A 17,501-nucleotide genomic window follows, 5' to 3' on the forward strand; every position below is an offset into this window, starting at 1 on the left:
TCCAAGAGAGTTGCAGGGCATTAAATGCCTGACTGATGGTGAAGAGGTATCCACCGAAAAGATAGTACGAGCAAGCTGACCTCATTAAATGACGTCTCTGGTCTCACCATTGGGGCTCAGACACGTGTCTGAGTCCCCCAAAGGCAACATAATACCGTTAGATGACCCGGCATCACTTTCCAAGGAAGATAAGTAATTTCCTTTATATAAGGAAGGTAAGAAGATAACTGCGAACACAAGATAGAACCCTCACTAAATGCTCTACAAGCATCATTTATTCCGACCATCCTATACCGTCATTTATTCCGACATAATAACTCACATATAAGAATCCACACCAAGGAGAGTATTCCGACGGCAATACTCGTCGGAATAGGCTTCTCATTTTCCCCGGCAAGTTTACTTACTCTCACGCCGGAGCTTGGTCACGGACCCCCCCCCCCCCCGGGGCCCTCCGTGACGAGGCTAACGGTTTTCTTTTATGTAGGAGACGGAAACAGGGGTACCACAACGTCAACGAGATTCTTTGAACGTCATCAGTGACCTGAGGACTCGACAGGATCCATGGTGAGTGTGATGCATTTGTGACAGAAGACTCTAGTAGATGGAACAAAACTATGACATTTTCTAAGCATATTGGTCATGTTAGCAATAAGAACGTAAAAGTATGAAGAACTAGTGAATCAAAATCGGCCGGTTGTCGTTGCCTTGTGGTAATGGTAAGACAACTATGACTTGGTAAATCAAATATTATTAAGATACTAACGATTTACCCTTTTTATACTTCATAAACTTGAGGGTAATATTTTCTTACACATTCTCAAACTATACATAACTATTTACATTTCTCCAAGACCAGCTTTCCCTATACAGTAATCTAAACTCGAAGATCGACTCCACCTTCCCCTCAAATACCCTTCCAACGATATACGGGCATTTTGCTTTACATCAACACTACCAAACCATCCTGACTTTTCTTCAACGTCAAGAAACGCAAGACTCAAGTGCGACTCTGCATTTGATTCCGGATAAACTTCATCGTCATCACCATCATCATCATCATCATCATGATCATGATCACAATTGTTACACGACACTTCCCAATCATTCGGAGATGCCCTCTCATCCAAATCATGCTCCCCGCGTAAAATTTTTATAACCTGCCAATAGTTATATAGTCCATAGATTTATTGAGTCTGAATAAATAAATCATGTTGAAAACAATTAAATAAACCAACCTTTGCCCAGTTGGTAAATAATAATCCAACCTACAGAATTGGTATATAATAATCCTACTTATCAACATGTTGGTACTCAATGAACTTCTGTTAGTTTTTTTTAACTGAAGTTAGTTTTTAAGCTTTATTTATTACACAAACAGTCCCTGTAGTTGTAATTTACTAGTTTTAACTATGAGTTAATAGCCAAAATGGTCCCTGAGGTTAATAGCCACAGCACCGCCACCACCGCCACCGCACCGCCACCACCACAACCACCGCCGCCACCACCACCACCGCCACAGCACCGCCACCACCACCCGTTTCCCTACATAACTCAGATCTGAGTTAAACAATATTAACCACAACAAATCAATACCATCTTCAATCATCAGAAGATAAAAGGAACCGAAGGGGGGTATGTTTACCGGAAGATTTTGACGGAGCCAAGCTCCACCGCCGCTGTCACTGCCGGCCGCCGCTGCTCACCTCCGCCGCCGCTGCTCACCTCCGCCGCCGCCGCCCTCCTCTCTTCTCAGCCTCTCTCTCTCTCGCCTCTCAGTCTCTTTCTCTCCCGTTTTTCTCTGTGTCGCACCGCCGCACCATATGCCACCATCTGGTGGTGGCAGTTGTCAATCGGAAATTGGAGGGGGGGTGTCGCTCATCGGAGGGGACCACCGGCAGACAAAGAATCGAGAGGAGGGAATGAAGATTGAGGGTTGTTTTTGTTGCTTGTGAAAGTAATCGAGAGAAAGAGAGGAGATAGGGTTTTGTTTGTGAGATGAAGAAAATAAAGTTTGTGTGTGTATGTACAATATGCAGACAAAGAAAACTAAGGGTTTTCTAGTTGAGAAGATTACTTCTCTGTGTTTGTTTGTGAATGAGACTAAAAGGCATTTATGTATAGAGATATTGAGATCTCTCAAGAGATCTTGTAAATCTAATGTCGCGTTAATCGCTTGTTAATCACGAAATTAAGGGTCGTAAATTACCGCGTTAATCGTGGTGGTGGCGGTGCTGTGGCGGTGGTGGTGGCGGTGGTGGTGGTGGCGGTGCGGTGGCGGTGGCGGTGCTGTGGCTATTAACCTCAGGGACCATTTTGCCTATTAACTCATAGTTAAAACTAGTAAATTACAACTACAGGGACTGTTTGTGTAATAAATAAAACTTAAAAACTAACTTCAGTTAAAAAAAACTAACAGAAGTTCATTGAGTACCAACATGTTGATAGGTAGGATTATTATATACCAATTCTGTAGGTTGGATTATTATTTACCAACTGGGCAAAGGTTGGTTTATTAAATACCAATTTTCCTTAAATAAATTGTTCAAACCTGGCTCATGGTAGGACGTCGTCTAGCTGAGCGAGTGAGACAAAGCATCGCTGCAAGCGCCATTCGAACTATTTCACTTTTGTTGGCTTCTTTGTCCAAATCAACATCCAGTATGCTTGCTAGATCACCCTTTTCTAGCTTCGGTTTTGCCTAGATTACACTTGATACGATTAGAACCATAGAAAATGTTTTCGTTGGTTTACAAGATTTCACAAACGGATTCAAGATACTCACCCACATAACCAAACTATCTTCGCCTTTAATAGGATCCGAGCTTATGGGTCGTTTTCTTGTTAAAAGTTCTAGAAGAACGACCCCGAAAGAATAAACATCAATCTTTTCACTAACTTTACCATACATGAAATACTCAGGGGCGAGATACCCAAAAGTTCCTACTACATCGCTGTGACTCAAAAATGGCGAGGTTGTGGGTCCCCATATCGCAAGCCCAAAATCTGATAGCTGCAGAAACGAAATTTTGGGTAAGAATCCAGAAAGCATTACTTAAGAGTAGGGCTGCTATACGGGTCATGTTCGTTGGTTAGCGGGTTGAACCCAAACCAGACACTTTTATTCGCGGGTTGACATGAACACGACCCCTTCCGAAAAAATATATTTAATTTCACATATAAATATATTGGATTGAAATTTGATGGTGTTTGAAAAAAAAAATTGAAATAAAAAAAATAATAATAATAATAATTTCACATATAAATACTTTAAAAGTCTATACTTGCATATTATTTTTATTTTTTGAAGCAATTATGTTTGAAATATGCTAGTTATTTTAAACTCATAAATTTTGGCATAATAGTTTAAGTTATTACATAAACCACATTTTAAAAAGTTAAATAAATAAATGGGCTAAACGATTCAACCGGTGAACCTGCCGGGTGACATGAACACAACCTGTTTAGCTAAACGTGTTCGTGGGCTCGACCTAAAACTGACCCAAACCCACAAGTTTTACGTTATGTTCGCGTCGTGTTTCTTATCGTCTCAGAAAATCACACCCCTACTTTAGAGACAAGAAAATGTGCGGGTCGGTGATTTTGGTAATAGGCCAAAACGAATCATGTTTGGTCTGGGTTGAGACGAAAATCTAGGATGTACCTGCGGCTCGAATTCATCAGTGAGAAGAACGTTAGACGTCTTGATGTCACGATGAATAACGGGCCTAAGGCATTCTTTATGCAAATAGTTTAAAGCCTCTGCAACTCCAATGGCTATATTCAGTCTTATTTCCCATGATAAAACAGCTCTATCCTTCATTACACCTGAATACCAAAACAAAGCATCATGATCATTAATTACACAGATTTAGATGAGACTTACTAAGAACACGATTCTTCGGCTTTTCTAACAAAAACACGTACCGTGTAAATTGTCCTCCAGGTTTCCTCTAGGCACGAGATCATAAACCGAGATTAAGTTGTCGTCCTCCACACATATCCCTAAAAGCGGTGTTATGTTTTTGTGATCTAGTGACGTCATAATGTCGATTTCTAGAATATAATCTTTCCATGCTTCTTTTGAAGACTTCCTGATCTTGACAGCCGCCGATTTTCCATCAGGAAATATCCCTTTATACACGCGATGACAACCACCTTTCCCTATCAGATTCTCTGCCAAAAAAACACAAGTTAAAAAAAAATATATATTAAATCAATTACGGACAAAAATGCCTTGACTTCAAAATATATTAATTACCTGACGCAAAGTGAGAAGTTGAGGCTTTGAGTAGATCAAACCCGATCCATTGGCAGCGAGACGAGTTAGTTTTAAGTAAAAGGTTCAAGATTTCAGGCAACTCATGGCTCTTTGGTGTGTTACTTTCATTACTTGTATTTGTAAATATGCTGCATTCGGATCTCGAATCAGATCCCAAACTCTTGGGGCTAACTTCAGTGCTAGATGAAGAAGTGGTCCTAGGCGTTCCTGGTGCAGACCGGTTTGGCAGGTTCATGACCCACTTGACCACCGACATTTTTCTAGCCTCCCTTGCTGATGGGGTCAACACACCATTGGCCCGAAGTAGTGGCCAACCGGGCCTTTGATGTGCAAAGTCTTCTATTACCACTGAAACCGAACTCAAAGCTTTTTTTCTCAATTCGAATGAGTTTATATCTCCGTTTTGAGCCCCTTCGACACTATGTCTGCCCATATCCGACGCCTCAGATTCACAAAACTCAGATTGGGTATCTTTTAAATGCGTGTTCCCGATCAAGTAGAAACTCGGCTTTGGATCTGTCATTGACACTTTTGAAAGAAACAATAATATAAATACTTTTGTGTGACCCGACAAAAATTTAAATTCCCGGGTGCATTAAGATCACCAAATTGTGAAATGAACCGACCATCTGCCTAACTAGAGGCGGACCCAAGTGGAGGGGGAGGGGGCTGCTAATCATTGTCTTGTTGCATAATAATCATTACTTTTTATCCCAAAAATGAAGGCCCACCACTCAGGCACTCAAGAGTCACAAGGACAATAGCTTTGTTTTGAAGAAATGATGAATTCGGGATATTTATTTGACCCGTTACCCGACTTGCTTATATTGCATGCTCATGATCAGATTTTGACTCATTTAAATGAGGGAGAAAACAATACCTGAAAGCTCGCCATTTGAAAACCTCTTGAAAACAACTTTCCCGTTATGGAGAGCCAATACTTCAGTAGCTAAAGGTAGTTTCTTGGCGCAATATTTGGCAATTGAAAGCCAACCCCTGCGGAATTAAAGAAAACAATAAGAACGAAAACAACATCCGGTTTTTAACACCACACAATCAAAAGCGAAAGCGAGTCTTTTGATTTGAGCTTCTAGCCGAAAAAGAGTTTTTTTTTTTCCTTTCCTAAGATCTACATACCCAAAAGCTTTGATCTTGCTGACCCCAACAATAACTGCAGCTGCAGAATAAAACTTTGCTTCTCTAACCAAAACTTTTCTTACTGAATTCCCTCTTAATACCTGCCCAGTGAGATCCACCTGCAAAACCACCCGTGTTCAAGATTACAAAAAAAAAAAAAAAAAAAAAAATCAAGATTCTTTTATTATTTTAGTTAGTTTTAATCTAAAATCTGCCACTGTTAAAAGGAAATCTTGAAACCAAAAGTACCTGTTTGTGATCACAGAGACCTTCATAATCAGCCAAATAATCATCCAACAAAGTCTTATACTTGGATACAGAATCTGAACAACATTAAACGAAGCTTGAATCTTTTTTTTTCACAAAATTTAAAACATACATACCCATCAACAGGAACCACAACAAATTCAAAAAAAAAAAAAAAAGACTACCTGAATTTCGACAAACATTAATCGCGATCACACGATCGCCTGAATCTGCAACTTTCACCATAGCCCAATCAAGAAGCTCCCTCCCGCATTCATCCAACCGAATTCCCACCAAAACATTCTTGCTGTCAACACCTTGATGATCATGATCATGGTCATGACCATGATTATGATCAACCGCCTCAAACGTCATTGTACTTTCTGTTCTTCTTCAAACCAACTAATCAAAAACTCTGCAAATTCTTCTCAAACATATTCTACTTCTTCACCAAATTTGCAGAGCCACTGGCAAAGACAACAGTTTCCAAACAGAATATAATCTTTTACCGCAAATTCGAATTATAAAGATCTCAAAAATCCGTGGGCTTTTTGGCTAAATTCCAAAAGATACAATATTCTCAAGAAACCCCACCTGCCAAAATTCCAAAAAAAAAAAAAATTAAAGATAAAACCCACCGACAAAATTAAAAAAAAAAAAATCAGATAAAGCATATCAATTTGAGGGCAGCAAACAAACAAATCAAACAAAAATATTTATAAATAAAAAAACAAAAAAAACTAACCCAAAATCATGAACAATTTGTGATGCAACTCCATCGTCATTCCAAATTTGATGAAGTTGCCCCCAAAATCAATCAAAACCCACCCACCTACTCCAACTATCAATACAATTATTCAAAAGATCTAATTTTTCGATTAGGGTTTTTTTTTTAGTTTAACCAGAAAATCGGTAAAATCAAATGGGTTTTCTGATTAATGTACAAAAAGATTCAAGAAACTGGTTAAAATGGTGGGATGAAAGAAAATTAAAGAAAGCGTCGGCGGATATCAAATATTTCCCGCGAAAAATGGTGGGATCGGTTAAATTTTTTCAGCAGTTTCATGGTGGTAATATTAAATTTTGAGAGGTGTTGGAATTGAATTGAATTAAATTAAATTTAATTTAATTTAATAAATGAAATTGATTGAGTGACTGTGACGTGTAGGTAAAGAAAAGTTTTAATAGAATTGAAGAGTAGTTATTTGAGCGGGGAGGATTGAAAGACTTGTGACCGTTAAAAATTTAACCACCATTATTGACCTCCACCGACGGCTACAGGACTTTTTTTTTTAATAAATTATTATGAGAATGTTCTTTTCTTTGGGGTGTATTTTATTTATTAAAAAAAGGGGTGAAATGATTCATGGAAAAGGATCAGTTAGGTAGCGTTCGTTTCATGGAATGGAATGGAATGGAATTAGGAAGTGTTTCTTTGTAAAATTGATCTTGGTTGGGGGAGGGAGGAATTTGAAATCCTTCACTCTAATGAAATCTGTGACTATTTCAACATTCCTTAGAAATCCTTCACTCTAATGAAGGAATGGAATGGAATGTTGAAATAGTCACAAATTTCATTGATTAAAGAAATTCATTGGATTTCAAATTCCTCCCTCCCCAAACCAAGATCAATTTTACAAAGAAAAGCTTCCCAATTCCATTCCATTTTTTTTTTAAATTGCAACTTTGATAAGGTGTGTGTGTGTGTTTTTTTTTTGTAATATAATATATAACATGTGATATAAAGATTATTTTGAAAAATATATTTATTATGATTTATTGTTAAATTAGTGTCATTATTAGAAGACGAGGACCACGTTAGGAATCTATTTGCCCCACCACAACAGTCTTTGACGTACTGACTATTTAATAGCACTTTCATTTTAGGTTAACTTGGTGAATATGTGATAACATGTTATAGAATATATTATTTATTTTGGTGAATATAAGGGTATGAACAAATCTTTATGTTTGATACTTTGATTACATTATGCATCTGTTATGTGTATTGCTTTATTCTTTGAGTTTCATTTGTTTTATTACAGTATATCTGTGTTTTTCTCTCTTTTTTTTTTTTTTTCTTCATTCGCGTGTTAGTGTCCATTTCTATTTTAGTTTCAAAAACAACAATTTCTTTCATAACTTTCTAAACTATTTTTGATACTATTGTTAGTTATTTGTATACAAGCTTGGTTAATAGGAATTATAAGATTAAAATTAGTTGCGTGGCTTGATTTCAAAATATGTTAATTGCTAGTCGGCTTTATAAAACTTTAGTCGCTCATATAGTGGCGGACCAGTACTTTTTCCATGGGGATGAGGAACATTTTTAAAAATTTCAGGCCCCTAGGTATATAAATAAAAAATTTTGTTCGTATCGGGTCGGGTCATATAAAACAAAAGAACCTCAAACTAAATTTATATAATCATCAAAAACACGCCAAACCTTGTAACAAACATAATTAAAACATCACCTTACGAGTTTTCATTGAAATCTATCCAAAACATCATATAAAACCATTTTCTTAAGCAAGTCTTTCTCTATATAACATATACAACTATCACTTAAATTCTCATCGTCAGTCCGATAATGCAAGTCGGTCTTCACATTCTTCATTGCCGAAAAACATCTTTCAACGGTAGCGGCTGCGACGGGTAATATGAGAACAAGCTTCAATAACCGATACACCAATGTAAAATTTACGTGAATATTTGTTGAAACCGTTAACCTTAGGAGACTTGACAAACCATCCAAGTTGGCGAATTGTTTATCTTTTTTTCACAAAATCAATGTAGTTTCCGAGTTGAACCGGAAGCCTTCGTTTTTCGTCTTCATTGAAATCATATGGATACTTCTCGGCTAGCTTTAGTATATTTGGAATGTCAAATGCACTAAAATTATCACACGGACTAAAACAACTCATACAAACAAGTAGTTCCGATGTTACCTCATTAAAACGGTTTCCAAATTCTTGAATTTGCAAATCTAGAACCGCATTGAAGCAATCACACTCGTAATAATGTCGATTTGTGATGTTCTTCTTTCTTGGCCACCTTGGGTTAACGTATTCATCATCCAATTTTTTCACCTCAAGTTCATACATGTCACAAAAGGAATTAACTTTCTCCAAGAACTCATTAAAACCTTCTAACCTAAACTTTTCAAGTTGGTTTTTGGTAGAAGAAACCAATTTAACCGCATTCATCAAATCTAGCTCTTTTCTTTGAAGACATTGGGACAATGTGTGTGTGATGTTTAGAATATACTCCATCAAGTGAATGTAAAATACAAAGTCGTACTTTTTCATATCCTCTAGAAGTTCGTCTACTTGTTTGCTACAAGGAAGAGTTTGACCCATTTCTACTAGCCATCCAGGAACTTCCATAATGTTTGGATAAAGAAATTAAACAGGAAAGTGTCTTGTAATGGGAATTCCAACGTGTATCCCCGGGCCTTGAAAGTGTCATTTCTTGATTCAACCCACTTCCGGTACAAAGTATCATTTAGAAGATGCACAAACAGCATTTGTTAAACATGTTATTGACGTGGTGCGAGGTGGGTATAATTTTTTATATATTTTAAGCACTTTTACTCATTTATCAAACTTTAAATTTATAAAACACAATATAACACTATCACTTTCCACAACACGCTAGGGCAAGTGCACCCATCGTTGGCGTAGTATAGTGATGGTAAGATACCGAGGTCGTCCAAGGACACAATAGCTTTTAATACCGGAATATCGTCAACGTTTAATCTAACCAAATTTTGAGAGAAGATTTTTAGTAATTAAAAAAATGAAGAAGAAACTAAAATAATAAAAAGAAACAAATAGACAAAATAGAATCACTTGGTTCTGACTTATCTTTTACGTATCCTTTGATGATTTCCGCACTTTGGGTTCTTTAAGAGATTATCTTAGTTATAGTGGCATGTCCCTCTTTTGGAGGCAACGCTACCCTCAGATATATTGGTCTGAGTCAGCAGGGATACAGTCCCGCAGGGCCGAAATATTGAAAAGATAATTAAGTAAGTTATTAATACAAAATGTGGCATGTCACTCTTTTGGAGGCAACGCTACACTCGGCCATATTGGTCTGAGTCAGCAGAGATACTGTCCCGAAAGGCTGGTTTAAAGTTTCAATAGTAGTTTATTTATAAGGGATTCAAACTGTTCTTACTTCCCCAGATTTGATGCTATATGCCTCAAGAGAAGTCCTAATAAGCTTGAACCAAGTCCTCGCAGGATCTATACACTGATCGAGGCAAGAACTTTACCCAAACCACCCTTCTAACCCCTTTCCAAGCAATTAACGCGCTTTATATAGACCGTAAAGACATGAATGGGTGAATCAACAAAACATGAAGAGATGATATAATAAAGTTAACTTTCAATATAAAAAACTAGTTATTAAAGTCATTAATACATACCCAATTAAAAAATTAGTCAAAGCTTGGAAATCAAAAGTAATACATAAAAGACTTGTCTTCACCAAGTGATGTAAAACATTAGCCAAGCATGACCTTTGTTTGACAAAAACTTTTACGATCAATCTTGGATCCCGAGACCACTACACACACTCTAAAGATGGGTGATGGAGGAATGTGGCAGATGTAACACCCTAAAAATATTTAATAATTAAATATTTACCTAGATGGTAAATATTATAAGCATGATAGTTAAAAAATATGTGTGTGTTATTACCAAAATGAGTAATTGGAGTCTTATAAATGTAAAACCAAAGCATGGGACTGAATTGATTAGTGACCAAAGATGGAAATATGAATATGACAAAAAAATATAAACACGGACATATGTGTGTGCGTGTCGAGATTGAGAAGAGAAGAGGAGAAAACCCCTCCTTGAAACCCTAGAACTAAAACCTGAGAAATTGAAGATCAAATTAAAGTATTTGAAATGCATGATTGAAGATCTTGAACACCCAATATCCCCACAACATAAGGTATGTTAAAATTTTAAGATTTGTGAAGATCTCTAGTCTTGAGAAATCCATGGAAGGATGAACTAGTATTTCTTAACTCGTTACCTTGAAACGTTGATTGTGGGAATTCGATACCTCTTGGTTGACATGGTCCTCTTAGTAGATATGCCCTTCTAATCTCATCTCATTGATTCACATTATATGATTCAGTCGGCCTACAATCATAAGGATCCGAAGGAAGAGTATCCACAACGAATTCAGAAGATGATTCAACCCCTTTCCTCTTGAGAAATCGCGCCATAAAGTCCCTACTCATGGTTCCTATCGCAAACAGATTGATCCATAAGTTCATCGCACCATAACATAATGTTCAATTTTAATTTTCAACTATTCAAGCCCTAGAAATCGTGTAATGTAAGTTGTGATCACCCTAAAAATCATCTAAACAACATAATCACCCTAAAAATCATCTAAAAAACCATAAACTACGTCAAAACACACAAAATTTCAAACCTATTTAACAACTTTATTACCCCTCTTCTCCTATAATATCAACCAAAATCATCAAAATAACAAAGAAACCTACCCTTGTTCGGATTCCAGTTGGATTTGGTGTCAGACGGCGGAGAAATGGTGGTGGATTATGGTGGTCACCGGTTGCTGATGGTGTTGTAACTGGTTGCTATGTTCACTGGCAGGGAGAGGACGCAAGAGAGAGAGCGGGGAAGGAATTCCTAAGGATTTTGGGCTGTTTAAGTTATTATAGTTTGAATTATGGTTGGGTTTGGTTAAAGGGCTAAGACTTAGTGGGCTAGTTAGTTAGCTATTATAAGTGGGTAAAGGTATTGGGTATTTAGGTTAAGTTCGTTAGGTATTATAAGTTATATAATTTAGGTAGTATTTTTTTTTAAATAAGAGTTTACTAAACTAAACATGTCTCTACGATCTCCAAAGTGGCTCTTAAACAAATAGCAACATAACCAATACATGCCATCCGATTTTGAGCTATACTCAAACCATCCCTTATATCATGTTTGTCATACCATTCTTTCTTAAATTTTCTTAACTCGTTACCTTGAAACGTTGATTGTGGGAATTCGATACCTCTTGGTTGACATGGTCCTCTTAGTAGATATGCCCTTCTAATCTCATCTCATTGATTCAATATATGATTCAATCGGCTTGCGATCATAATGATCCAAAGGAAGAGTATCCACATCAATGAATTCAAAAGATGATTTAGCCCCTTTACTCTTGAGAAATCACGCTATAAAATCCCTACTCATGGTTCTTATCATAAACAAACTGATCCACAAGTTTTTCGTTCCATAACATAATGTTCAATTTTAATTTTCAACTATTCAAGCCCTAGAAATCGTGTAATGTAAGTTGTGTTCACCCTAAAAATCATTTAAACAACATAATCACCCTAAAAATCATCTAAAAAACCATAAACAACGTAAAAACCCACAAAATTTCAAACCTATTTAACAACTTTATTACCCTTTTTCTCCCATAATATCAGCCAAAATCATCAAAAAAATAAGAAACTTACCCTTGTTCTGATTCTGGTTGGATTTGGTGTCCGACGACAGAGGAATGGTGTCGGATCACGGTGGTCACCGGTTGCTAATGGTGTTGTCGCTGGTTGGTGTGTTCGTTGGCAGGGAGAGGACGAAAGAGAGAGAGCGGGAGAGGAATTCCTAAGGATTTTGGGCTCATTTAATTTATTATAGTTTGAATTATGATTGGGTTTGGTTAATGGGCTAAGACTTAGTGGGCTAGTTAGTTAGGTATTATAAGTGGGTAAAGGTATTGGGTTAAGTTCGTTAGGTATTATATGTTATACAATTTAGGTAGTATTTTTTTTAAATAAGAGTTTACTAAAAAATTTTAAAAATATAAATTGATAACACTTTTTACCTAAGGGGTGCGGACAGAAAATTCCAAGGGGTGCGGACAGGATTTTCGACGGAACCTAGCACTATTGTTTATTCCGGGGGTGCGCCCGCCCACCTTAGGTTGTGGGTGGGTCCGCCTCTGCGTTCACAAAGAAAACAAAAGCAATTGGATTTAACCGCCATATTTAAGTTTGAGAATGATATGAGTGATGCAAACAAACCCAGAGGCTCAAGAGCTACTCGTTATCAGCTCGGTTAAACGCTTGAACGAGCCGAGCTTTAATGAGTCTGAGCTCGAGCTTGAAATAGAGCTCGTTTAGTTATCGAGCCCGAGCTTGAGCCTGAAATACAAAACTCGTTTAGGCTCGCAAACCTAAACGAGCCCAAACAACATTTTATTTTTTATATATAATATAATAATAAAGATGATAACATTGGCGAGCAGAGCTCGAGCCGAGCTTTAGCTCGTTTAGGCGATATAGAAGCGAGATCGAGCCGGGCTTTTAGTTCGTTTGAGGTTTTTCTCAAAATAGATAGAGCCGAGCTCGAGCTTTGGGTTTTACTCGCGAGTCGAGCTCTAGCTCAAATAAGTAGGCTCGAACCGAGTCGAGCTCGAGCTCAAGCTTCATAAAATCAGGACGAGCCGAGCTCGAGCCCACTTGAGCTCGGACTTGGGCTCGGCCCTACTCGTTTACACCCTTAGATATGACATTAGGACGCAAAACCTAATTATGGTTGAATAAAGGAGATGTTCCAATGCCGTATCATATAAGATAACCGTATCAGTGTATCACAACAGTTTTAGAAGTTATGTGAGATATGGATCAATCGCTCTTTAAAAGTATACGAAAGGGTGAGGATTTGAATACACAGTCAACTCAACTGTAGCCAGTGGACCAAGAATACTCTTGTGTTAATTTGTGTAAAAATAACCTACAAATACATTAAGTAACAATCAACCATTGGTCAAAATAGACGGTATACTTTATTATTTTTTCATTACATGTCTATAAATCTATAATCTATAATCTATAAATTATAATAAATCAAAACAAGCTTAGGCCACATGACTTAAGCTACTAGATGCCACATGGCATTTCATTCTTTCCTCTTTTTTTTCCTTTGAGCGGCATGTAAGATTAAATATATTATGTTTAATATTTAATCTAGTAGCCATTATAATCATTTACATAATATAGATCAAAATATATAATAACCTATTAAATAATTAGTTGGTAATTGTTGATGGACCATATTACCCTTATTAACTAATTAGGTTTCCTCTTGGGTGCTTATATAAGGAGAATTATGTAGAGGTTAAAAGGTTACACACTTAGACATAACCTAATAAGCATAACATCAATCGACCTCTTCTCCATAATCGAATCCCCTATTCGGTTCTCATCATCACCATCATCAGTCAGCACCCTAAGGAGGAACCAGATCACACTGACAAACATGTCGAACTCGATAGCATCATCTATCACTGGGTTGTCCACTGCACTGTCTGCTGTAACAGGTATGTTTTCATGTTTTCCATTATGATTAAACAGAACTGATCCAACATGTGGTATCCAAGCATATGTTGATTAGTCAGTTCTGTTTTCGTATCCATCAATTCTGGGATAGAAATATGGAAAACAAAATTTTGATAATTTAATAAACCTAACAGCCGGTTTCGAGTTACAAAGATCCACTCGAGATCTCTGTTTCGAGGAAAAGATTTCATTTTAAATGTCTCGAAATCAAAATGTGTAAACTTATAACCGAAATCTGTTTTAGAAAAACCTTAAAATTCAAGTTTCGGGTTCCAGAATTTATGTTTTATTTTTTATTTAGGGTTCATCATGTTCTTAGGAAAATTCGAAAATTCCTTTATGTTTTGGAATGTAATTAGGATTGATGAGTGTTTTTTCCTGTTTGATCCAATTTATCTTTTAAGTTTATTCGAAAACTGTTAAAAGGATATAAAGTTATAATTTTCGAAATCCTTGATAAGTTTAGATCAACTATAAAACAGGAAACACTATCACACAATCCCTTAAATTTCGAATTTTCAGTTATGTTTTGCATTAACAGCTGTTAACAAGAAGTTTCGAGGTCCTTTCCAACAAGCCGAGACCAAGATCTCGACTCGAGACCACGAGATCTCGACTCGAAATCATAAAGGTTCTCAAATATTCACAACTCGAGACAATGATTTCGACTCGAGACCACTAAGGTCTCGACTCGAGACCACTAAGGTTTCGACTTAGGGCTTCAATCTTCACAACTCGAGACCGTGGTTGCGACTCGAGACCGTTGTTGCGACTCGAGACCTCATTATGAGTCGAGATCTCATAAAATATAGTAGTCGAGACCATGATTCCGACTCGAAACAACAAGGTTACGAATTGATACCTTATAACTGACTCGAGATCTCATAACTCAGTTCGATCCATGCTAACAGGTGGTTTGCTATTAAATAATTGGTTTTGTAATTACTTAGTTAATTAATCAGAATCAGATAATGTTTTACAAAACCAAAATGGCTTAACTTGAATGAGTTTTTGATGTATCGTTTCTGGCCAAAGCTGATTTGATACATCTACTTATCATCCAAGTATTACGAAAGCTATGTTAAGTGTGCATCATAAACATGAATGTCTTAATATCTAACCAAAGCTGATTTAATTCCTTCATAGATGGCATACTTAACAAGTGCATAACTAAAGTGATTGTCTCAATTTCTGGCCAAAGCTGATTTGTTACAATCATTTTGCACACATGCTTAAATGATTACACTTCTGGCCAAAGCTGATTTGTCTTCGTTTAAGTAGAATTTTAACTAAGTCTATTATTTTGATGTTAGTAATAGACAATGTCACAGCTTCATAACGTAAAATGGTCATTATTTATGCCTGCCTTAGTTTAACGTGCCCTTAGATCACATTAGGACTTCTTCCTTAGTATCATAACTTGCTCATCTTATTTCCATTATCAGCGCCCAATTGCGGGATTCCACCTTTGACTGGTGAAGGGGTATGGTCCCAGATCTCGCGTCAGCATCGACCGCGAGTGACCATTACCCTTATCAAAACCCCCACTAGCTAACAACCTACCTGTGTTCGTGCGGGAACGCGCCGACATAGTGGTTGAATCCAATCTGCCCAATGATGGAGGAGGACTCACCTGGAACATGAAGACGGTATAGTGATGCGGCATGGCACCGCATCTGGTGTATGAAAACAGAAGCGTTCACAGCGATGCGGCCTAGCACTGCATCCAGTGAACACTTCTATCAATACAAGGGAGCTGGATAACAGCAACAGTCACCACAGACGACGATGTGGCTTGGCACCGCATCTCGCGTATTTCTTGATCAAAGAGTGAGACGCCGGAACGTCTACAGTTACCGCAAACAGCGATGCGGCCCGCACCGCATCCTGTGCACTCAGCAAGTGGGACTAACACCACAGAGCAAGTAGCACCAATGGCAGCCGCCTATCAGGTCTACGTAAGCGACAGACTGACGTGGCGTCACTTCCACGGCCGACATGCCTGACACACCTACAAAGGTGCAGCATGCCGTCAGTCTATCCATCCACCTCCTCCTTCACTCCTCGGCTATAAATACCAACCCCAAACCAGGTTTGAGGTATCTCTTCACAACTCTCTCACTACTACTATCATACTTTGCTTCCCAAGCAGACTACTGATTCTCACGCCGGAGAGTGGTAACAAGGAGCACCCCCCACCCCATCCTCCTTGTTACGAGTCACGGTTTGTTTCCTTGTGCAGGAGATCAACCGGCAGGCGATCCAGCCAGCGATCCTCGAGAGGAAGGGATTAACCTTTCCTGACGAGACCAGTGTGTTAACCCTGCCCGGTTAACCACTGTTTCATCATTGGCGCCCACCGCTACTCTTAAGCACTTTTTTGTACCATCCCTCTCCCTCTCAAAAGATCATGTCAGATCGCATACATAACACTACCGGGGATAACCTAAACCCCACCAACCCAGGGAATGCGGGGACCGCTCCCCCAGACCTAAATCCCGGCCACATTGGCACATCAACGCAAAGGGGTCCATCCCTAACGTTCGGACACGACCTATCACAGTACACATCTGTGATCCCTCCGGACATGGACCCTCACACCTGGTATGACCAACAGGCGGCCCTGCTGGCCGCAACATACAACCGAGCTTGCGCTAAAGTGCAAATACAAGCCGGGCCTACCCCGGCACCACATACACCTGCGGGTCGTATTTTACAATATGACGGCAGGGCACCCTCACATCCAGCCTCCAGAAGCAGGCGTGAAGACCGCGGATCCTCCTACTGTGAGGTCCACACAATAAATGAGGACGATTCCTCATATGGGTTTCGCACCAGAGGCCTAATACAAAGCCGCCGAGGCCCCCAAGGCGATAACAGGCGGCAATCCACGGTCCATCGCAGTTCCGGCATTCAAAGCCGGCTAGGACCGCTGCCCCAACACGAAGGGTATGGCCGCACCGACCCGGACGACCATACATATTGCGGGGATTCTCATGACACTTGCAGCAGACCGGGAGGACGCAACTATTCTCCTCCCACTCACCCCCGCAACACATATCTCCGCGCTACAAAGCGCCCCGAGAACCAACCCTACAGGCCAAGAGTCGCGGCCGAAAACTCCAAATTCGCCCGAAGAATCGCACACGCCCATGTCACCACCACAAAATTCCCATTCAACATTGGGAAATACAACGGTTCGTCCGACCCGGACGATCACATGAACATTTTCATGGGCGCAGGGTGCAACGGCAGGTGGGACGAGCCCACCTGGTGTCATTTTTCCCCCAGACCCTGACGGGTCTGGCCAGGGCTTGGTTCGATTCTTTGCCAGTGGGATCACTGGCCTCATTTGAGGAACTACATGCAAAGTTCCTCGCACATTTCAGCCAGCAGCGACGTCACGTACGTGATACGATGGACGTCATGAATATCTGGCGAAGGGACGACGAA

General features: G+C 38.9%; 1 protein-coding gene across 2 annotated transcripts; it reads right to left on the reverse strand.

Annotated features, from left to right (window-relative positions):
• Positions 1–731: 731 nt before the first annotated feature.
• On the reverse strand, positions 732–6,733 carry LOC110885576 (serine/threonine-protein kinase CDG1). Of its 2 annotated transcripts, XM_022133276.2 has the most exons (11): positions 6,411–6,733; positions 5,851–6,259; positions 5,669–5,742; positions 5,420–5,538; positions 5,163–5,278; positions 4,262–4,810; positions 3,928–4,176; positions 3,665–3,828; positions 2,786–3,013; positions 2,552–2,701; positions 732–1,160 (listed from the first exon to the last, which is right to left on the reverse strand). In XM_022133276.2, the coding sequence occupies exons 2-11, from the start codon at positions 6,038–6,040 to the stop codon at positions 840–842; spliced, it is 2,160 nt and encodes a 719-aa protein (XP_021988968.1). In that variant the 5' UTR covers positions 6,041–6,259; positions 6,411–6,733; the 3' UTR covers positions 732–839. The 2 variants fall into 2 exon arrangements, with proteins under 2 accessions (XP_021988968.1, XP_035834421.1); XM_035978528.1 differs by lacking the exon at positions 5,851–6,259.
• Between the last annotated feature and the right edge of the window lie 10,768 nt (positions 6,734–17,501).

The sequence above is a fragment of the Helianthus annuus genome, chromosome 10 (genome assembly GCF_002127325.2).
Source record: "Helianthus annuus cultivar XRQ/B chromosome 10, HanXRQr2.0-SUNRISE, whole genome shotgun sequence".
In the NCBI taxonomy this organism is placed as follows: domain Eukaryota; kingdom Viridiplantae; phylum Streptophyta; class Magnoliopsida; order Asterales; family Asteraceae; genus Helianthus; species Helianthus annuus.

Coding starts and splice junctions, on each gene's coding strand:
- LOC110885576 (XM_022133276.2), bottom strand. CDS start 6,040: ATGACGTTTGAGGCGGTTGATCATAATCATGGTCATGACCATGATCAT. Junction 5,279..5,419: donor AGCAAGATCAAAGCTTTTGG/GTATGTAGATCT, acceptor TTAATTCCGCAG/GGGTTGGCTTTCAATTGCCA. Junction 3,014..3,664: donor CTGATGAATTCGAGCCGCAG/GTACATCCTAGA, acceptor TCGTTTCTGCAG/CTATCAGATTTTGGGCTTGC.